The sequence below is a fragment of the Paramormyrops kingsleyae genome, chromosome 5 (assembly GCF_048594095.1).
Source record: "Paramormyrops kingsleyae isolate MSU_618 chromosome 5, PKINGS_0.4, whole genome shotgun sequence".
NCBI classification, from domain to species: domain Eukaryota; kingdom Metazoa; phylum Chordata; class Actinopteri; order Osteoglossiformes; family Mormyridae; genus Paramormyrops; species Paramormyrops kingsleyae.
Genome location: NC_132801.1, coordinates 25,556,285 through 25,579,250, shown reverse-complemented (window position 1 = coordinate 25,579,250; position 22,966 = coordinate 25,556,285). Strand labels below are relative to the sequence as shown.

The 22,966-nt window shown below is 42.6% G+C and overlaps 1 protein-coding gene and 1 long non-coding RNA gene across 8 annotated transcripts in view; one reads left to right on the top strand and one right to left on the bottom strand.

Moving 5' to 3' along the window:
• LOC111845161 (TANK-binding kinase 1-binding protein 1) overlaps positions 1–22,966 on the top strand; it is an 81,719-nt gene that overhangs the window by 19,108 nt on the left and 39,645 nt on the right. The window contains exons 1-6 of one of the 7 annotated variants that reach the window (XM_023814358.2): positions 11,119–11,262; positions 12,550–12,651; positions 15,087–15,325; positions 17,940–18,065; positions 19,150–19,254; positions 19,759–19,909. In XM_023814358.2, the coding sequence (XP_023670126.1) occupies positions 15,101–15,325; positions 17,940–18,065; positions 19,150–19,254; positions 19,759–19,909 (607 nt within the window). In that variant the 5' untranslated portion in view covers positions 11,119–11,262; positions 12,550–12,651; positions 15,087–15,100. Of the gene's footprint in view, positions 1–11,118; positions 11,329–12,549; positions 12,652–15,086; positions 15,326–17,939; positions 18,066–19,149; positions 19,255–19,758; positions 19,910–22,966 lie in introns of those variants that run through there. The other 6 variants (XM_023814356.2, XM_023814355.2, XM_023814359.2 and 3 more) reach the window with 6 other exon arrangements.
• LOC111845164 (uncharacterized) lies at positions 8,257–10,476 on the bottom strand. The gene is made up of 3 exons (XR_002838561.2): positions 10,449–10,476; positions 9,641–9,732; positions 8,257–9,389 (listed from the first exon to the last, which is right to left on the bottom strand). It is a non-coding gene; the product is annotated as an uncharacterized lncRNA (long non-coding RNA).

The window sequence follows — 22,966 nt, the reverse complement described above, 5'->3', positions numbered from 1 at the left end:
TGCATGCGGTGTCCCTGCAGAGGACCTACTGCACATCGGTGGTGCTCATGCAAAGGGCTGTCAATCTGTTGCCGGGTTCTGTTCATCCCATGCAAAGTCCTTCAGGATGTTCCCCCTGCTCGCCTTCCTGCTCCCGCTCTGTCGCTTGTTCTCTGCTTGTTTTCCTGCGTACGTGCTTTACGACACGCGAAGGTCGGCCGCGATGGCATTCTTCCCAAGGACACTTACAGCTCGCTCGCTCGCTCTCTTTGTACACTGAATCTATACGCAATGTACAGTTTCAGCGACATTTCCCTGTGAAATCTGGTGTGCGTGCGCAGGTGGGTATACATATATAAATCATCAAACACGCTGTACACTTATCGTTCATAAATGGATATGAGGGCTGGGAGGTGGAATTTCGTTATTCGAATAAAAATTGAATTTTAAAAACATTTACATATTCAACAACAGGAATCCGCAGTCATATTTTTTTAAGATTTATGTGGACAACCATTAAGTCATCTAACACATTTCTTCATTTTTGTTTCGCATGTAAGCCTTCATCAACAAATACCAATCATTTAATTTTACGCCACAATTTAAACAACTTTTTGTTGTTGCTGCTGCTGGCCTTTGGATAGCTAAAAACCAAAAAATTATATGTTATCTTGTCAATCCCCTCACTTAAGACAGTAGCAGGCTAGCGTTCACGGTCGGTTGAACAAAACTGCTGCGCGATGATGGGCTGGCTCTAGTATAATTGCAATTAATACTCAAATTAATTCAAATGATAAATCTTTTACATTACAAACATTCAAATTCCATTTAAAAGTAGTTTCTCAGCTCTGGGGAATATGTAGATGTGCATTTTTTGAGGGTTACTATAATGGCATATAGTTATTACTATTCAGGGGCGCCATAAGGCAGGGGAAAGTTAGGATGATTCAGAAGGACCCCTAAGTGACAGGGGGCCTAAAAATAACTGGATTGGTCTGGACTGGGGGGCCCCTGTTATTATTTACTCCCTCCTTGGTCATCTCCTTCTCCTTTTTCTGTTTTTCCCTAAAATGATGGTGTAAATTTCATACCGGTTTGACCATCACCATATCTGTAAAAAGGACCTGATTCATAGACTTACAGATCCTCTCTCCTGTAGCCATGCAGGCTAGAATAGAATGGAAATTCCATATGAGGGCAGTCGCCTCATTTTGAAATGTTCAGCTCTAGTGGTTTATGGGGTTTTTTTTTATGCAGGTGTTTCAAATGGGTGTATGACTGAATATGTTACGAATATAAAGAATGAAAGTATGAGCTAATACAGAAAAAGCAAATAGACCCCATGGCACCTAAGGTGTAGCCAGTTTTTATGGCCATGTCAAACTTTGATTTAAAATGTAACTTTGATTTGTTTGATTTGCAAAACAGAGTAAGGGGCAGATAATATAAAATGTAGTCATTACAAAACATTATGCCTGTACAGTAACATTTAGCCTTTTGACTGGGGCAAACTGGCAACAAAAAGCAGGCCAGGAATTTGGGGGCAGTACCCTTTGGTATGTCTTGCTGCCGAAATTAAGCTTTATCTGTTTATTATTATGCTCGATGGATGGGTTGGGGAAAAAGGACAGGCTATCAGGAAAATCCCGATTGGCCGGTCCGCAGCTGACTTTTGATATCTGATGCTAGCGTTAATCAGTTTCTTGCAACTCCTCCCTTGACCACGGTCTAGTTTATACCCAGAATTTAACCCTTATATTGTCTCCATTATGTCTGAGTGTCATTTGTCTAAGTTTTCATCTATAACTCATCAATGACCACCCATCAACTCGGCCCCTTAGCTGCATAGGTGTCTTAGGTGTCGTTCAGCTTCTTGTTCATGAATATACTTTTAACCAATGTTTCGAATAGCCAAGGGCTAAGCCACGATTGTTTAGCTGCTGTTGAGCTGTAAGTGTGCCGCAAAGTATACATCATTAAAAAGCTATTTGAAAGCTTTCCCATGCCTGCTAATTAATTATAATTCATTTGCATCCTTAACAGCTTCTTCAGTTGGGACAGCAGGAGCACAGAGAGTGGCGGGGCACAGGGCAGGTGTACCCTGAACCGGATGCTAGAGGCAATCAGGCAGCATCTGTGCCCAAATATATTCATAGCAGTATGCTTGTCTTTGACCTTCGGCACACAATCAAAATAATAAAACTTAGAAGGAGAATGCAAAGTCTTTATTGGCAGAGCTAGGATAATTAGCACCTTCAGCCATGCTGGGATCATGGATATGTGAGGCTAAACATGTGATAAGGGTTGGGGGGGGGCAGCTGGCAGTGAAGCTTGCACAGGTCATTACATGGACTGTGACCACATTATTGTAGGGTACAATATCGCTATGGAAGTGTTATCTGTTACTGTGTCTCCACTATGTACGGTCGATACAGTCCTTGCATTCTCATTTGAAATATGTCTCAATGTGTCGGCCTAAATGCCGTGCCTTGCGGTGAAGTACACGTGGTAAACACCCCTGGCTCCCCGCACCTTCAGCCTACACAGCCAGGTTTGAAACCCCAAGCCGTTGAACTTTGACTATAATGTGTTTTTACGGGCAGCCCGGCGCGAAGACAAAATGCTTAGCAACCAGCACTCCCACGACACTGTCCTACACTTGCTTTTATGTGACCATTATCCAATCTCTCCAATCTTTCTGTGTCTTAAAGCGTCATCGCATTTCAAGCGCTGATATAGAACCAGAAAACCTAGAGCTTTAATGCAAAGTGCAGTGTGTGAACAGGCACGTAGTTCGGAAGCGATGGATTGCCTTTGATTTCATGGGCTTTGTGACATTAATATATGAATTAGCCATGGGATATAAACATATGGACATTGAATAATTTGCCTCCAGGGAAGCTTTTCTGTATTGTTGTTTTCTAGACTCAGAACTTACTGCTGTGCACATTAATTGTTACAGTATACATGTCTGGTTTGTGATCATCGTTTGCCTTCTATTTCTCTAATCCACGTCTCTGTATGTGCTCCAGTGTGTAGGCAGTGCATTATATTTTCTAGCAACTGCAGAGGAGGTAAGACAGGAGTTATTAAATTTATCGGAGGCTCACCAAATAACCACAAAGGACGATTTGTTGAAACCTAGTTATCACTCCTCAGATCTGTGAAGCCGCCATTATATTAACAGTGTACTTTACGGAGCACAGAAACTCCCTAATTACGCACCAATATCCGAGTAATGTGAGTTTTTTCCTTTTCGGATCGTGTCATGGAGATGTAGTTCATAAACTGTCTCTTACATAATTTATTTGAACTCCTATAAATTATACATTTAATATAAAACATGTTTCTTAGGCTTCCATGTGAGAGTTATTGCGATTGTAGCTGTGGTGTCTGTGCAGGTATCTCTGACAATGAGCTGGAATGTCCGGGAATTATCTTCAACGTCAAAGTTTTCCCCTGCTGTTCATTTTTGGGGATCATAGTTCGACAATCTGTCATCAAAGGAGATACATGCTTTTTAGAATAGAATGTCTTTATTGCCATTGCGGCAAAAGAATTCAGCCTGCATTTAAATCAGGCCATAAACCTGGGAAATAAGTCTGAGAAGCTCCTCATCACGATGCAAAGGGGTCGGACGAAAGGCCAGATGCCCTGAGAAGCTGCCCGGGGAGATGGGAGACAGGCCGGCACACACAGGCGTATAGTACAGGTCCAGCAGCCGGCTGTAGGACCTATTGTCTGAGCTGATCCTTTCCATCAATCTGCCGTGTGACACCCACAGACGCTGTCGCCCGCCTCGCCGTCCTGCCCTGGCTGCGGCAGGATGAATCACCCACTCCGTAGAGATTAACTCCTACGGTAGCAGACCTGAGCATGAACCTCCTAACAGACTCCACCAGTTGCCTCGCTTCCTTATTTTATTCATCCCCTCAGCCTCTCTCTATCCTTGGGCACTTTCTGCTCCACTGTATTGCTGCTCCATCCACATTTAGCGTGACCTGGCCAGACCGTGGGGCGGGGGGGGGGGGGTGGATTCTTACCCACAGCCGGCCTGTATGATGAAATATGAACATGCGAACCTCAGTGCTCTGTCCTCCCTCTAGAGTCGCGCATGTCCGTCTTTGGACTGCGCAGGTAATTTAGGTGATGGGGGAGGCTTTAACATGTCCTCGTCAGCAGTTCCCATCTCTCCCAGGTGGTGCATGAGCTCTGCACCTGTTTCTCGATCCGGTAACACAGCCCTGCCGGCTCCAAATGCAGAGAGCTCCATGCGCTATTCTCATCTCATCTATTCTCATCTCTTCTCATTTATTCTCATCTGCTGAAAGCACAAATAATAGAAAGTGTTATAAATGTGCCTGTGTGTGTGTGCGTGTCTGTATGTCTGTGTGTCAGATCCACACACCAGATCATCCATCTATCTTCTATCTTTTATTCTGGTCCAGTCATAGAGAGTCAGGGGTTCATCCCAGGCAGCATAGAGCACAAGGCTGAGGTACCTGCATAGGATGGCAGTTCATCACAGGGCACATACATGCACAAACAATCATACACTACCGATTATTTAGAGATGCTACTTATTCTGACTTCATGTCTTTGGACTGTGCGAGGAAATCATGTGACATGGCAAGAACATGCAATCAGCACAGTCACCAAGCAGAGGCAGACTTCAGAATGCTAGCATTGCTGGTGTGAGGCACCAGTGCTAACTTCTCAGCCACCTGAGCTTGAAATATATATCAAATTATTTATTGCAGTATTAATTTCTATGAGCTGTATGGGCGGAAAGTACAGGGGGCTTATTGGGGATGTGGTTGAAACGAGCTTAACAGAATCAGCAGCAAGGAGAGGAAATAAAGAAAGGTATTTTCCTGTCGGGGTGAGGAACACACACCGGGGGGGGGGGGGGGGGGGGTCACTAGGGCTGTTTTAGGACTTCCTTAACCACCCCCCTTCCAAATAAAAATACATAAATTAGTTTAAATCATATGCTCATTCATTTATATTAAAATCAGTCCCACCCTACTAAAGGTTCACTGCCCCCCCCCAAATAAAAATATATCAATTAGTTTAAATAGCATTCTCATTCATTTTTATTAAAATCAGTCCCGCTTACTAAAGGTTCACCGCCAACCCCCAACCCCCAACCCCCGCCCCACTTCGTAAATCTCTGCTGGTGCTCCTGGCGTCAGGGTCTGAGCTGGGTCACTAGACAACGGGAAACAAAATTCAATCTTTTATAAGGACTATAAATAAGGAGCTGATGACCCCGAACAGTCTACCTGACTTTGCCTGCCGGAGACACTTTCCTGCAAAGTTAATGATAGTCGCTGCATGAATATGCTGATTGCCAGTCATCGCCAAGAACATCACACATCTACATAATGTGAGACACCGGTAGCGTATTCTGAGCTCTGCGGTGGCCCGGTACCAACATCGGCTGCCTCCTTCAGCTGGGTTAGAAATATGTAGTCAGGAAATGAATTTCTTTTAAGGGTAACAGCAGCTGCACTTTCAAAGAAATCAGACTTGCAAATCATCTTGTGCTGCTTTCTTAGGACATGCTTTAAGTGTTTCTATTCATAAACTGTTATTTATGCTTTTTTAGCGAAAAAAAACACATTACCATGGTGATGGTAGCTTGTTCTCTTGGGTTTTAAACGGTTTTAATAGGAAATAATTTGAAATGACTTTATTTTTATTTTTAACCATCATAATCCCATTAGAAATAATTGTATGATGCTTTGATAGCCTATTGTCTTATTTAATTTTATTTTATATGAAGTACAGATAATATGATCTTTTTTAGAATTTATAATTAATAACATTAAAACTGTGAGTGCAATACTGCAGCATTTATGGTATTTTTAACTGACTACCAGTTATTTATAAAAAGAAACCGCACAGTAGGGATGTGGGGAAAGGGGAAGTATTCATCACCATAGTTACTAAGGCTTTTGTTCAGCGTTAAACTCGAGGTCATTAAGATTCTCAAGCCTGCAGTGACTATCAAAAAACTCATGAAAGGGGGGAAATTATGCCTCTTAACTGTCACTTTCATCGTAACTATAATTTTATAGATATTCAGAGAAACTCAGGTTGCGTAATTTGATTGATAAGTAGAATGGGAAGGTTGGACCTAAAACCCTGAAGTCAGAACTTATGCCTTGAATGACTACTTCCTCCGATTTCATCTTTAGTAGACTGATTTTTTTGGAATTCCTATTGAATTGCTGGCTAATTATTAAACCCAAAGACCACGTTTGGATTGAAGTTCATCATCAGGAAGCCACAATCCGAGTCTATTTGCCCCTATATATGTTTTCAGATCAGATAAGATGCAATCAGCGATGATCACAAACCAAAATTTATATAGCACTGTTTCAACCACTGGGTTTACAAAGTGTTTCAGAGAAATTAAGAAAAAGAAATTAAGATATGCAATAAATAAATAAATAAACATACAAACAGACAAATAATTAAATAAAATGCTACCAGAACCATGGGATTTTAACCACCCACCTTCTCCGTAGAGGACTCTAGCCCCTACCTCACTAGGGACTCTAGCCCTGTTTTGGGCGTGCATGGTATGTGAAGGAATAATTCACATACTAGCTAACAAAACCTTTAATGAACTCAAAAAATATAAAAAAAAACACATTAGAAACAAAATGATCACTAGGGGTCTAACACAGGCAGGTTAATTAAACAAGATCTTCAACAGGCTAGGGAAAACACAAGGAGAAACTAAAACCAAACAGCTTCAAGGAGCATAAGCAAGAAAGACCTACAGGAACAAAGCAGCGAGCAAACACAGGGAAACAACAGCTGCAAACACAATGACCAACTGACAAACAACGGCAAGGGAAGGCACATATATACACATATAACAGATTAATCATGACATGATTACAAAACTAAAAACAAACAGAAACAACCAAGGTACAAAACAAGGAATCATACAAGAACACAAGGAACATAATAAACAAGGATATACAATGGAATTTAGGGGCACAGAACATAATGTTCAAGTTAAGGCCAGGTTCGAACCCATGACAAAGGAGATGCTCGCCCACGTAGCCCATTCAGTCATGCAGTAGCCCTAGGAGCAGGGGAACAAACTAGGAATAGAGTAGACCTGGGAAACATCGGGAGACAGGATAGACAGTGACATCTGCTGGCCAAATGGGGAGCTGACATACAAATAGGGGCAGAACAGTGACCATTCCACACAAGCCCTACCAGGGACTCCATCCCCTAGCTCTTCTGGGGCAGTGACCCCCAGAATTCTCAAAAATAAATGAATAAAATATCTGATTATATGTGCCTAAAATGAAATAGATAGCAACAAACACTAGCTGTATAGTCTTGTCAACATTTTCTTTAGCATGAAAAGCAGTCAGTATCAGCTGAGTGAAATGCTAACACAGCACTTCTGATTTTCTGATTCTGTTGTGTTCTGCAGGCTTGTCTGGTGGAACATCCATGCTTCTGCAATTCACCTAACTATTTTTGCATGTATCTGTGTTTTAATTATTCAATGGCAACAATTATACAATTGCAAATAATTATATAGGTATGATCAAATTATAAATCAAAGCAGATCAAATTATGGATCCATATAAAATTAAAAATTGCATCTCCTTGCAGTTCATAGAAGATAAAGATATGAGAATTGAGGAAATGTTATTGTAAGGTTTAATGACATAGATGTTGTAGTTGAGTAATGACTGATTTAATTAAAACTGAAAATAGAACACTGTCACAATGAATGCCTCTCTGGTCCACCCTAGACCTTTTTGGAGAGTAGCAGTATTACCAATAGTATCAGGTTTTCTACTGAGATGTTTTCTTACATTTCTGTTTGAAGTTCAGCTTGAATTTCACTTAGTAGTTTCAGCATGCAAACTTTGTAGAAAGATTCCACTGCATTGCATCATGCCCCCCTGCCCACCACCCCCAGCTGGGTGCTGACATGGACCTCAACAGGCCTCCAGATGGTGTCCTCCAGCCTCCTTTGGCCCTTAGATGGGAACATAAGTGCTTTCTCTGCCACTGTGTACCTGGGGGGGGGGGTGGGGGGTTATTAGGATGGTTCTTTATTATTCTCGTCCATCTCTGTCTCCCCTCCCCTGCTATAAGCTGTCGGCTCACTTGTGATGGGTGTCGGCATCCTTGGAAATTACAAGGCCGTCATCACTCTGCCGCATCTTTATCAGTAGCTGAGAATGACATGCGCTGATCCAGACGAGAATCTGGTGTGTTTACGTGCAGACCTCATTTTCTCAAAGGTCAGTGCTCTGGCAAGGTCAGGGTTAGCAATAAGGCCAAAGGGAAGTGCTGAGGCTGCATGACACCCTGTAAGTTGGTCCCAGTAGAATATCAGAAGGAAGAACTCTGTACTCATCACCCTTTCACAGCACCCATGTATGTAGCAGATCAAACAAGACATGGGTCACCAATGCACATGCATTTCATGTGGATTTTGAGGTGGACCATGCTGCTTTTTCATTTTGAGTGGCAGGGAATATGCTGGTAGCAACACTGCAAAAATGAACACTCCAGGCAGCACTCCAAGCAGGATGGTGAACAGAACCGTTGGATACTGGGAGGGAACCTTACTTGGTAGCAGGAGTCAGGGAAGGGAAAAATGCACACAAGAAAACAATACAGGCATTGGGTGGCGTGTTCTGAAATCTGGATGTGGGGTCCAAAATCTGCCACAGTTTTAATAGGATTCTAAAGCTCTGTTGTCATTTGTATAAATACAAGTATAATTAGATACTTTCTTGCGTACCACCCTGCAGACTTAAATACCAAATAATGATGAAGAACAATAAAGAGTAATAACAGAATAGAAAGCAAGAACAAACATTATGCATACAATACACAAAATATATAATATATAAGCAATACACGTACAACATACAAGGACAATCAAGTAGGACAAGATGCAGTGATTTTTAGTGGAAGTGATTAATAGAAAACATTGGTGATTGGGATTATACCTCAAGTTCTTGGTGTATGTATATTGTGATTGGGCGTATAGCACTGGTCTTAATCTGAGTGGTTTACCCTGCCCTGGGATTACTTATCTTTACCGCCTTCCGTACTTAGTGAGGAACACACCTATACCCAGGCCTAGGAATGGAAATAGGCAGAATAGTCTTTCTCAAAGCATTCCTCAGTCAGGAGCTTCTGTGACAACAAGTAAGTAAGATGGGGGACAGCATGGAAGAGTCTGCGTGGCAGCTGGGTCAGCCTTTTCAGACTTGGGTTGCACACATTGTGTCAGCACTGTTCCACCCGGCCTTGGCATCGATGGTGCTCTTCCCTACAGCCCTGTTAATGGGTTCCCAGTGGCTTTGCCAGAACCTGGTCCAAAACAGCCTCTGTGAAGCACCCCCCTACAGGGCAAACACATGCAATGAGGGCGATGGAATGCGGCAACTGATGATGTGAGCATTAACCTGTCTGTGTTCTGATGTCTGATTTAGAGGACCCATATTGCTTGAACAGACACAGCAACAATAGATACTAGTAAGGTGCAATTAAAGTGATTGGTTTTCTGTATGCTTGTGTGTGGAGTTAGCAAGTTTTTATGGGTTTTATCTAACAGTCCAAAAACATGCAATTTAGCTTTAAATTACCACTTAACCATTATCCATTAAACTATCCTGCGGTGGATGGCCATCCTGTCTGCATCCCTTGCGTCATGCCCTGTGCTTCTTGGGATCAGCTCCAGGCTCACTATGACACATCATTGCATAACTGGCTTTTGGAGATGGATATGTATGTCTGTGTGTATGTTTGCGTCTATAAGTCATATGGGGGAAAATTATAAATAATAATAATTATTATGGGAAATGTATCTCCTTAATGCGTTGTGTTAATTTTAAAGTCATTTCTATAATCAAGTTAACGCATGGAGTACTTCGCTGCCCTAAGTCAGTGATGGGCACAGCTAGCTAACCGAAAATTTAGCTTTGATAACTGCTAATCCGCTACCTGTAAAGCTATAGGCCTACTGTATTTCGATACCGCTAACTGATAAACCATTGAAAAAATTAGCGGAAGCAAACCATAATCGTTAATTGAAAATATATTAATTTAACTTCGGTTTAGTTTTTGGCTCTGAAACCCTTAAACACATATCTAGAGAGCTAAAATTTTAACCTGTTTAACACTTAAATCCAATCTGTTGGATTAGAGTTATTACCAGGGAATATTTAGGATTCACCCAGTTGGTATTGTTGGATCTTGTGTCTCCGGAATAAACCTGCGCTTAATTTTTCATTCAGTGATATTCACTGGTGATATGCAAGATATGAGCTGATATCTGTGCCACTAGAAACTGAATATGAATTTTGTATATTTGAATCTGCAGTTATCCACATTACAAAACTGAATCTGAATTTAATAGTTTGAATCTGAATTCCAGTAACTCGAAATAGCATTTATCCTACCTCGAAAAATTCAGTTAGCAAATTCAATTTCAATCTAGTGTGACACACATCCGGGTCCTTGAGAAAATGTAATCGACCGCAGATTCACAACGCAACTCATTTCACAGCATGAAGTAGGGGGGTGTTTCACGAAGCAGGATTAAGGGAAAGTCTGACTAATTTCGACAAATCTGGCTCATTTAAGTGGGAGTTCTGTTCCATCAACGAATCGCCACTGAGCTACCATGGTGACTTAAGCGAGTGAACAAGTCTGCTCCCGTCTCGTCGCACGGAGCGGGGAAACACGAGCAGGGATCCAAGAAGTCAAGGAACACGTGCTTTATTCAGGATCTCACACAGGGAAACACGCAAATGACATTAAAGACCGTACTGGAGAAACATTCTCGAACAAGGACATAATCCAGTTATACTTATAGTGGACTCGCTTATAACGGAATATCGTCTATAAAGGATGAGGTCCGCTGGTCCTGGCCGTGCGCCTCTAAGAACATGCAGAAAAAGCATCAGATATAGCGGACTCGCATATAACGTAATTTTACTTATAACGTACAAACAATTTGATCCCAGGGCCGCTTTTTCCTGTAGTTTTGTTTGGCTATAACGGACATGCAGGCTCCGCCTACAAGGCGCCAGGCGTGCCGGTGATATCCAGCGCAGGTAGCCTACGTAGTCAGGATTATTAATAGTCACACTCTATACATAGACATGGCATAACAGCAGGCAACACTGATTGGTCTGTGTGGCTGTCCATCATCAGTCACGCTCTGCGTCGGCAGACGACGCTCGCGGCTGGAGGGATACAGTAAGCAATGAGGTCAAGGTTACTTCTGTATCGTACATGTATAACCACTTATAGGCCATATATACTTCCAACAGTCAGGTAAAGTTGGATTACTACATGTACAATATAATAATCTATACCACAAGTGTGTCTGCTGGGGTGTGGCATGAGTAAATTGTGTCCTGTAGTTGTGTTCTGGGCAAACAGCAACTCATGATATAACGGATTTTGGATATAACGGACTGTTTTGCCAGATCCCTCAGAGTCCGTCATAACGGGATTGTACTGTATTAAAAATATTTTCAGCTCATGGTTGGGCTTGTACAGTTTGAAATGAGCTTGAAAATGCAGGTGGCGCAAGCACAGTTAATATTACTACTAATCATGAATGTCATAAACGCAAAAAAACTAATACGAATTAACAATGTCAGATGTATTGTAGACACTTAAACGGTAACTTCATGAAGGTATTCATTTAAAAAAAATAACTGTAAAACAGAATATTTTTTGGCTGTGCCACCTGACATTTTTCAGTCTGTGAAAACTTTGACATTCACCCACATGCAAAATATATTGAATATGGGCAAACAAATCTCTATATTCTGATTACATCTAGAGGTATACCCATAGAAAAAAAAATGTACATTTACCGTATTGGCCCGAATATAAGACGACCTGAATATAAGACGACCCCACCGTGACCTTTTCCAAGTTCATTTTTGGGAAAAAGTTTTTTGAAGACCAGATTTTGTCTTATATAGAAAACTTGTTTATTTGATAACGATCTTTTACAATTTGTTGGAACAAAAAAAAAAAAGTTCAATATGTCAATTTCTATAGCCTATGGAATAAGCTGTGTTAGCGCAGTGCTATTAAATAAGACACTTCAACTCTTTATTTCCTGAAAACTCTGTTGCCTGGTGACATGAATAGCATTCTAAAAAAAAGAACAACAGAGTAAAGATTTGACGGGAATATAGCTCGGGAATATTCATTACTATAATTTTGAAATTGAACTCATAACTCCGTCTAAGATGTTGGTTAATTTGACGAGCCTTCGAACCACTTTGTTCAAGATAACCTCTTGACATCTTCATTATTCAGTGTTGTGGCATTGTTGTGAGGGACGGTGGCCGAGTCATTTAGGCTAAGTCAAAACACGAATAAGACAGCCGCGAATATAAGACGACCCCCCCCCCCTTTTTAAGAGGTATTTTTAGAACAAAAACTGCGTCTTATATTCGGGCCAATACGGTAGTTATTTTTGCTTTTATGTTATGTGTTTGTTTACTCTATTGTTTTGTTGTTATGTATTCTTAGAAATGAAGGATTGTAGCACTCCAAATTGGGAGTACAGCTGAACCTACCAGAAGCAGGTAGAACATTTCTATAAATTCATAGAAGCAAGGACTCTGAGCAAAGGTGGGCCAGCACACTCTTAGATTCTGTTTTTAACTGCCCTTGTCCCAAGAGGTTTGCTAGTGAGATGTTTATGTTTAATGACTTTTGTTCTCTCCTTGTATTAAAACTGCATGCAAAACTTGTTTAGTGTAGTTTTCATATATAATCTATTTTTAATTGTAGCAGAGTAAGTAGTAGCAGAAAACAAGAAGAGCTGATAGTACAACAAAATAAAATGTTGGTTGATATAGAGATACTGCAATTGGGATTATTAAATGGACACAAGTACAATAAATCATTTCCTGTAGCAAAAAAATGAAAGTTTTGTACATTGTTTTAAAGAATACTTGGTGTATCATACAGGACCATTCTGATTGGTTTGTTCATACATAAAGCCAGAAGGTCTCAAATGAAAAAAAAGATTAGTACTTAACTACATGAGACAATTTACTAATTACCCTTGTTGAAGGGCAGCCTGCAGGTATTTACATAATGAAGAAAGGGGCAATTCAAGTTAAATGTTTTCAGTTATCGCAATTTACTAAAGAAATTAATCCAAATTATATAAATAAAAACCAGGATACTGAATGAAAAATGGAGTGATAGTGTGAGGTGAAGGCAGGGGGCGCTGTATAATAGCTGTATTTTTCCCATGGGCTACTAAGACATTTTGGATTGCAATAATGAATGTGTCCACATACAATGTAATTATAAAGTGAAGTGTCATTTGTTTTAAAACCCCACACATGTTAAAAAAGGGTCAAGGGTATAATTACACACAAAACAGAATGGGACATCTATCTAATTTGTACTCAGGGTGATCTGTATGCTGGGGGTTAGGGACAGTTTTCCTTCTCAGGATAGATCAGTCATAACTAGATAAGAGGTTCCTGAACACTGGTGAATGGGTGCAGGAATAGAGGGATGACAGTATCCAAGGCTGAGTCTGGGCTACCTTATTGTATGTATTAGATGGGCTGGTAAGTCTGCAAATCTACAGCTTACATCCACTCTAATACCTGCTCTTAAACTCCCAAACAGCAGCCTTCCACCAGCATCTTTGGGCTGTGCGCCTGCCTGAGTCTGCGTGCGAATTCGCGTGGCCCATTCCCAGATTATCCTGGAGGCCGTAATAAATTGAAGAACATTCATAGTTGGCTGTGTTCGAAGGCAGCAAATGTCTGCGGGTTGTTCAGAGCAACTTCAGAAGTTAACATATCAACGTAAACCTGAATATTATGAGTCATGTAGGATCCACAGCCAGCGCGATTTAACAGATTTGCGCATTAAATTCTGCATCATATGTCTGACTTTAACCTTGTTGCCTCTGGATTCTTTTATACTGTATTGTAATATGAGTAATGATTTGCAACGTTTAAAAGTCATGGCTAAAACACAGTAAAGGATTGTGAAAATACAGTCATGCCTCAGCAAGCATTCGGCCAGTCAAGCTTGGAGAACCTGGAAGTGCAGCACATTTCCTGTGGCTGCTTGCGGTCCCACTAACACGCCACATGGCCAATGCTAACACCCAGTAGCCCTTGTTCCCCCGGCTGCTGCTACTCTTGTCCACTCCTCATTACTATCATCTGTTCATCTTCAGTGGTGACCCTCCCCATGGGAGCCATTTGTGAAAGTGTGTTGTGTATGTGTGTGGGGGGGGGGGGGGGGGGTGTTTAGCAGGGACTCCCTGTTCCCTGTGCTGTGCTGGAGTAGTTTGCAGGTTGATTCCTGCTCTGCTACCCTCGCTGGCTCACACATGCACCTGTGCCTTGATATTAAGGCCGTATCCGCTGCAGTCCACGGGCCTCCGCTTGCCCTTCACTGATTTGCAAGTGGAACCCCGCAGGCTGCAGTTTAGAGGTCCGCAGGGGCCGGCAGGCTTCTGTTCCTGGAACTCACACTGTAAATGTGTGTATTGCATGTTATACACAAGCCCGCTGAGGACTGGTGGCATGGCTGTGTGGGGGCTGGGATGGAGCGGGTGGGTTTTGTTCCTGCTCAGGTACAGCTATAAGCTTTTAATGCATTTAATGAGACACATTTGTGTTGGTTGGACTGTTTCAAGGCCTGAAGTAACTAATATATTTGCATGCCAGTGGAATCGAAGGGACCAGTTACAGAGAATAGAATATCTTTCCTGTACATGTACAACAAAACTCTGTGTGCCTTCCTCCGCCAATGCTCTATAAATAGAAAAAGATATATATAGAGAGTATGATAAAAATTTCACATGACCGTTTTAATAAAAATAGAAACTAGCAGAATAGATCATTTACCAGATGGTTTTACTACCTAGGTAACAGTGGAATGTGTTAGTCAGAAATGAAGAGTATATCTATTGAAATACTTTCTTTGCACTGGATGTACTTGAATTTAAGTGTAATGCCCTTTTTTGCCCAACCCCGACAGTGGTCTCTGATCCTCCAGTTTTCTGTTTGTGTCTTGCTTTGCAGATTGAGGGTCACTGATGGAGTCTTTGTTCGGGGGAGAGCTGGGCCTCCTGGGCGGGGGCGAGGGACTCAAGGAGGATGTCTGTGGGGTGGGTTGGCCCACCAGCCCCATCCCCGATGACATCTACTCTGCCTCCCACTTCGCCCTCATCACTGCCTACCACGACATCAAGACTCGACTCGCTGGCCTGGAACGAGAAAACAGCAGCATCAAGAGGAAGCTGAAGCTGTATGAGATAAAGGTAGAGCGTGTGAGCGCCCCCAGAGTAGGGGAGGGGGGTGGCACGTCACAGGGGACTTTTTGTAGGATTGACTGAACCTTCGGATCTTGAGAAAAAGAGGAGCGCTTTACTGTATGTCTAACTCTTCAGTGTTTAACCATAGTGCAGAGCCTGACAGTCACATACCTGGGCTTCCTCAGTGAGGTTCTGGCAGATCCAGACAATGCAGTAAAGTGAGAAACATAAAAGCGGTTTTACAGATAACAATCGTGATAACAATAACAAACTAATTATTCCTTTCCCTTCACATGGCTTTACGCTGTCCTCTCAGCTCGTCAAACACGCAAAGCCTCGTTCAGCTGTCTGCCTATACCTGCTCTGAATCACTGGAAATGTCACATTTGGTTCATCAGATCAAACCCCGATCTTTGACATCGATCAAGCTGAGGTTCTGAGTCCTGTCTCTGGATGCTGCTGCTGCATGTCTGTTGTACAGCTGCTGTAGTCTGACGCTGGTAAACGGACAAGCAGAAAGAATAGCTCATTTTTAAAAAGCAGAATCTGAGCTTGTCCAATGTATTGGACAATATCTGTGGTGGATTAAGCTGTGGAAGCAGAATAGAAAGCTGTGAGGCTGGAGAGGCGGATTCATCTGCTCATAAGTTCATGGGCACATTTACATGCAGTGACTACATGCATTGTCAGTGGGACTCTCTTAATACACTAACCGCTTTGTGCTCAGGATTTATTTTCCATTCAAGTTTAAAGACAAGATCTATCAACTCTATTAAATGGGGGTTTTCCACTAGAGTAAGAAAATGTTTTGATATCAGTGAACAGCGGGTGGGTGATTCTATAAAAAGCTGCCCTACTACCATATCTTGGTACAAAAAGCCTTTTGTGGATGAAGTTGGACCAAAGATGCTATGCTGTTAATGCATTTAGACTGTTAAAGGTTAGAAGAATTTTGTATTCTAAATTTGGTATTACATTACTTTTCAATCATTTGGTGCTAATATTATGGTCATGTAATTTACCTGTGAATTTATGAATGGGCTGTCTTCTCTGCACCACCAAAAGGTCGGGTGGCAGCATTCCGTAGCAGAAAGTCCCAGGGCATATTTCTAATGTTAGCATCATATGTGAGATCCAGGCTAATTGTAACACAAATCTTTCATTACAGTTTCATTTTTAGAAAAACTGTGAGATGCAGCCATTGCGACCAACTCAGAAACTCTAGGTGTTTACACACAAAAGAAATGTGTGCCACTGACAGCAATGGAAGCTGTTACCATGCATTGCAATAATACATGACAGAGATATGAGCAAAGGACTCAGCAGGGGACCCTATGGCACTCCATGCATGCGTGCATAGTAAACAGAATATTTGAGTTTACTCTAAGACCCGAACCAGTACATCAGCTGTCTGCTGAAACCAACAAGGTTTTGTAGGTCAAGAGAATATGGTGATTTTCATGGTGCCAAAGGCAAGGGAAAATGCAAATACAAAAGTACATGAACAAGAGACACAATCAAAGGAGAGAATTGTTTAATGTAGCAGCAACTGGGTCAGTACCATGGTGTTGCCCAAAACCAAATTGATATGTACCGTGGACATCAGCAGGCTGTGAGAAGGTGGACAGCAGTAATGTTTTTGTTCAAAAAAAGATTTGAAGACGTTATGTAACTAGAGTGGCAACAGACACACAGAGTACAAAATGTATTAGACGAGGTGGATGGGCACAAATATCAAAACGCACAAGTTTTGGGAAATGCACTACCTATATAAAACTGTATTATGTTGGTTGTGTTATGTGTGTGTATTTCTGAGTACCATCAACTCTCCGCATTTTCAATTTTTGTAAGTTTGATATGTTTCTTACTGTTTTTTAGTCTTTATTGTTTGAATATGACTATCATGTCATAAAAAGTTATCATTAGTTCCCACATATTACACCTAACATACTGATATAAGGTTTGAATGCTGCAAAGCTGACTTGCCCTCAGAATAGATGAGGTGTGCTCATTGGCTGGCTGGCAGGTCATGTGACCAAGAAGCTTTAGGGGCTCCGAAGTGACAGATACCTTCAGCCAGCAGCACCAGCAGCAGTGTACTTACCTGTCACACCCTTGCAGATGTGCCCATGCTTACAAACGGCCACTACTCCCGAGCAGGTGCTCACACCAGGGCAGACATTTTCATACGCGCCGAAAAGAATGAAGCGTGTGAAAAAACACGGGAACATTTTTACATAAAAAGCAAAACATGTTAGAATTAATCAAAATGAGAACAAAACAAATCAGTTTTGACTGGCTTATAATAAGAGTTATGTAAGGGATGTAAATGGTAAGACGAAGCTGAAGTAAAGAGGTATAATGTCTGCTGGGAATTGTCCTGCTCAATTGCGTTTTGAATCCAGCCACGTGACAGAGTCCCACGTTTAGCTAAATGACCGTAGCCATTACAATTTTCGTTCGTCATGGCCACCGTAGGCTGGATGTAATTTATCTTGAAGGGTGTAACTAGGTTTCAGTGGCCCAGTGGTTCTCACGTGCTCGTAAATGAATGAGGAACTGGAATCCAGCGTACTGCAAGGTCACCTTACCCCTGTGCCATGCTGGCGTCTCTTTTCAGTTCCCCATGATCAGCGAGTTCGGAGAGGACAGGAACTCGTACTGCTCATTTGAGCCCAAGGAGACTGCTCTGCTGCAATCGGAAAATGATAACCTGCAACAGAAAGTCAACACCCTCACCCACGAGGTAAGGATGGAAGAATCTGGTGGGGGAGGTGGAGGGCAGAAGAAGGAGAAGCTAGAAAGGGGTGGGGTAAAATGGAGGATGTACATCAGAAGGTCCCTGTAAGCTGCCAGATCAGAGGGATGTGATGCCTCATGTCTTGGGAAGCAGTTAAAGAGCTCTGGATACGTTCCCAGGATCTGCGTCATGATTCATACCTTCGGTGCTTCACTACAAGAATGAAAATCCTCAAAAGCAGTCCAGCAGATATACACTTTTCACAGTGCTCCAACCAGCTACCCAGGTCTATGGACGGCAGCGTGTTGCAGTGGCCACTATGGTGATTAGCATCACCGGCTCCTACTTTCTGCTGCCACTGCCACTTAGTTTCTTCTCCTTTTCTTCTTTGAAAGTCTTTCTCAGCCCATGCGTTAGCCGCTCGCCAAACTTTTCCCTCCTCCTCCTCCACTAGCACTTACTGTCTAATTCTTCTAGGCATTTGTCATTTTTTCATAACATAATGTCAATTAATTTTATTGGCATTATACATAACCTTCAGCTGCCAATACACTTGAATCTCCTTTGACAGTTCAGTTCCTACCACAATATTTTGAGCCAGTCCCACTTTCTGAGGGCTTAGTCATGATGCTTAAGTCACTGATAATTTTCTTTTCAAAATCCCTGCAGAATATATTTCACATGCAGCACCAACATTAAAGATAAAGATGTCAAACATGCTTTTCCTTAAAATCCAGATCTCTACTTGAATTACAAATGAAGAATTGCTTCCTGGTTGCCATTCTCAGCGCTACGTTACTGTTCATGTGCATTAATATCAGATATTATAGTCGAAATCTACCATCATTTGTTGTTTGGCACTGCTCTTGGCCTCAATGTGATGTGACATCAGACCACAGGGAGCCAAAGTTTAGAACTTTTGAGAAGTGATACTAAGTTTCAGTGTTACCCACTTAAAATAACTGGTTTCTAACCCCAAAATGTTTTTATCGGTTTAATCCAGCAGTGCCTTTCTTCCATGCCCATGTGCACTCTGATCTTCCTCTCAAGTCCCCTTCTTCTCACAATCTCCTTCCTCCTGCGCTCACAGCTCCAGAAGAGTAAGGAGCGTGAAGAGCAGCTGGAGGATGTGATCCAGGCCTACGAGAAAATCCACATGGAGAAAAGCAACCTGCAGAGAGACCTTGACAAGATGGTTAGAGACAAGCAACCCTCTATGGTTCTCCTCAAGCATGTGAATGATTTAGCCTGAAGCTGCCCCAGTCCAAATGAGGGTAAACTGTAAGATGGTGTAAACGATGGTCAACATGCTCTTATAGAGCTTTATTGGTGGTTCATCTGCCCCTTGTCAGTACGCTTTTCAGAAAATAGCGTCATGGCCACTTGCTGTTGGAATGTATCCCATGATGCTATTTGTGGTTTTGACTGCCTACTACCTAGTCAACTAAAAACTAATCCCAGTACTTAATATTCAAGTATAATATATGTTTATAGTGCTGAAGTCCAGTTCTGAATGGATTTGTGATTGACAATACCAGCATGGAAAATAAGAACATGACTGGTATAGAAGTAATTACAGACTATAACTATGTTTCAGGCAAGAAGTAAAATTTGGATTTTCAGTTGAGTCTTCTTGATCGCCACGCTTGTCCTAAGACATTCTAGTCATTTGGCCTCGCTGCCTTGACCTGTGTTGCAGACGACGCTTGTGGAGAAGCACGTGGAGCGAATCCGCGGCCTGGAATTGGCACTCAGGCAGCGGGACAGTTCTCTGCAGAAGCTCAACTCGCAGCTGCGCAGCAAGGATGTGCAGTACCTGCAGCTGCACGCCAACCCCACCATCTCTCACAGTGAGTGCAGCTGCTGCTCCGGTCTCTCGCTCACCTCCTGCCCATGCTGGCCTGGGGGAGCCCTGTACCCAGTACCCCTGCTACCTTTGCTTTGTGTCCAGTACTTTCCAACGGTAGTGTCCACTCTTGGGGCCTTTAGGGTTTTATTGTTCATCCTGCTGCAATGTAGACACTCTGAAGTACTGTACTTTAATGATGGTTTGAGGCTCTGGTGCACTGTGTAGGTCTCAGTGTGCGCTCACATACACACTGACGCACAGAAACACACACACAGAAGCATCCTGTATCCCATCCACGCTGCGTGGTCGTCCTCACTGAACCGGTCCGGTTCACCGTACCATCACTTTCCGCCCACTCGCTCGATCTCTCTGCATGAAGGCAACATGATGCATCACGGAAGGATGCTCTTCAGGGCCGAGAGGCACCAAAGCCTTTGTACGATCCGCATTCCTGCGATTGTCAGCTGGTTCTCAGCCAGGGACTGGCTGTCCTGCTTTGTTCTAATATCCAACCAGGCTTCCAGAACCGGTCCAAAAGAAATATAAGGATACACATTTTTTTTGTGAATTTGAAATTTGTCTTTTTGTGAAAGGTGACTCAGTTTATGGGCCTTTTTCATGGTGGCTTTGCATGGTTGTCGATGTACTGGACCCATTCAGGAGGCCACCTTACTGGGCGCGGAGGCAGCGAGCTACTTCTCACTCAGAGGCATTAGTCATGAGCGGAGGGTGCCCCGCTACACAGCGGCCGGTGCCAAGTGCTTCTTTCACACACGGTATAGGCAGCGATTAACACGAGCGCAGATTCGCTGGGAGTCGACGTGCCGTGTGGAGCCGCACGTTAGCAGCCGAGGCGTCGGGGAAGCCATGTGGCACCAGAACCGCCGCTAAGCAACATCCCCATCGGTCCCGAAACTGGGATCAGTAACTTGTATATTATTATTATTGTAATCATTCTTATTACTGCAATTGTTTCTTCAGACATGCAGTTAGATTAACTGGTATCACCAAATTGCGGTGTGTGGTCACCGCTTTGTACCCTGTACCCTGCCTGGCATAGGCTCCTGCTCACTGGGAACCCAAACCAGTATACATGGTTGGAGGATGGATGGATGCAGGGGCATCTGAAGCATTTTGAATGTGGTGGGGACACACTGGCATAAAACTAATATTTTATGTTAAATGTGGGGGGGTCCAAACGAATAATTATGAAATGTGATGGGGACACGTCCCCCTCACATTTAATGGCGGCGATGCCCATGGATGGATGGATGTATGGACGACTGTTACACATTTCTTTATCATGTTTCTAGTGCCATTCTACTTAAATCACATGTTTTTTTTGTAGGTATATTAATGATAAACAGTAAGAATAATTATGGTAAGCTCGTACATCGATCGATCGTCAGGTCGTCTTCAATCCGTAATTACCTGATGGGAGAATGACAATGATTTATATAAATGGAACAATAGAATCAGAGAAAGGTGACTCACGGGCCACTAGGTGGCAGCATGCATTCACGGGATACCCTTCGTTCTTCAAACAATTAAGGGTCCGGATGGCAAGTAGAGGCTTTCGCTCTGCAGTTTCACCACATTCCTACAGCGACAGCATGCGAAATGTTATACCTCAAAGTAGGATCTTCAGTAACATAATGGTAACACGGCTGAGCAAGCTGGTTAAGGGCGATAATGCGAAAATGTGCATATCGCCTATTTATGGCCCTACAGTTGCGATATCAGTATTGCAGATAGATTTTTTTTAATTAGAAGTAAAAGAAGCAGCATTATCTGTATTGTTTATATATTGTGATCGTTCTGATACCGGTAAAGGGATTTCACTGAGGTTGGTAATGCACCGGTGCAGGTTGTGGTATAACTCCACACGCGTGTGCGTTGCTGATGCCTACATCCGCTCCAGTGCTGCATCCCCCAAAGCCAAGTCACCAGCATGGGAGAGGCAGCTGAAAAACGCCCGTTCATTTTATTGCAGTGCGTCACCAAAGAGAGAAATTACAGAAGAATGCCGGAGTCAGAGAAGGGGAAAAAACGCAAACGAGCTGTAGCAATCATTCGCTGCTAATTTGCGTCACTGAGTGGAAACAGGCTGTTGACTGCGGCGCACCGTCAGCTGGTCAGCTGGCAGCCCATGTGCGGGGCCGCGGATGTTTTACGAAAAATCTAATGATTGAAAAAAAACAACCACAGAAAAGCCGTCGTGACACTGTAGCCCAGGTATTTCACAGCCTGCATGAAACAATGATCGTGAAATAACAATCAACCGTCACATAACGGCCCCACCTTATCGTCTCGATCGGTTTTAAGCGCACAGCTGCCGATTTACGTTCATGTAAGTTCTAAGGAAGCCACCCTCCACGTTAAATGACCTCACCTGGAAACTGATCTGCAAAGCTTTTTACATTGTCCCCTGGAAACTGCTCTGCAAAGCTTTTTACATTGTCCTCTGGAATCTGCTCTGCAAAGCTTTTTACGTTGTCCCCTGGAATCTGCTCTGCAAAGCTTTTTATGTTGTCCCAACAGTCTGTAAACTGCCCCGACGTTTTTGATGTAGCTAATTTTAGGTTTATAATGGAATAATATATAAGATTTCTTGCTTGAGCGTGAGAGTCTGAAACCATGAGTGTGGTGCCAGATGCATGAGAGTTGGCAGCCCTGGGTTACTCAGCTCTAGAGGTTAAGGGTGTTACACCTGCTGTGTGTGTGCGTGTGGCCAAAGGTGCAGAAACTCCGCCAGTAGACATTGAAGACATGAAGTTCTTTTGTATCATCAGTAGCTATAAACAGCTAATAACGTTGGAGATTTTGGTGAAATAATCATAAAATCATCGCCTCATATATTTGTTCTAGACAGATGTGAGGTAATTCATGCAGGGAGGAGAAATATAAAGTACAGGTATTTTATGGGTTCTACTGAAATAAAGGTAGCTGATTATGAGAAAGATCTCGGTGTGTATGTTGATGCTTCCATGTCCCACTCTTGCTAGTGTGGGGAAGCAATAAAAAAGGCCAATAGGTTGTTGGGTTACATCTCTAGGTG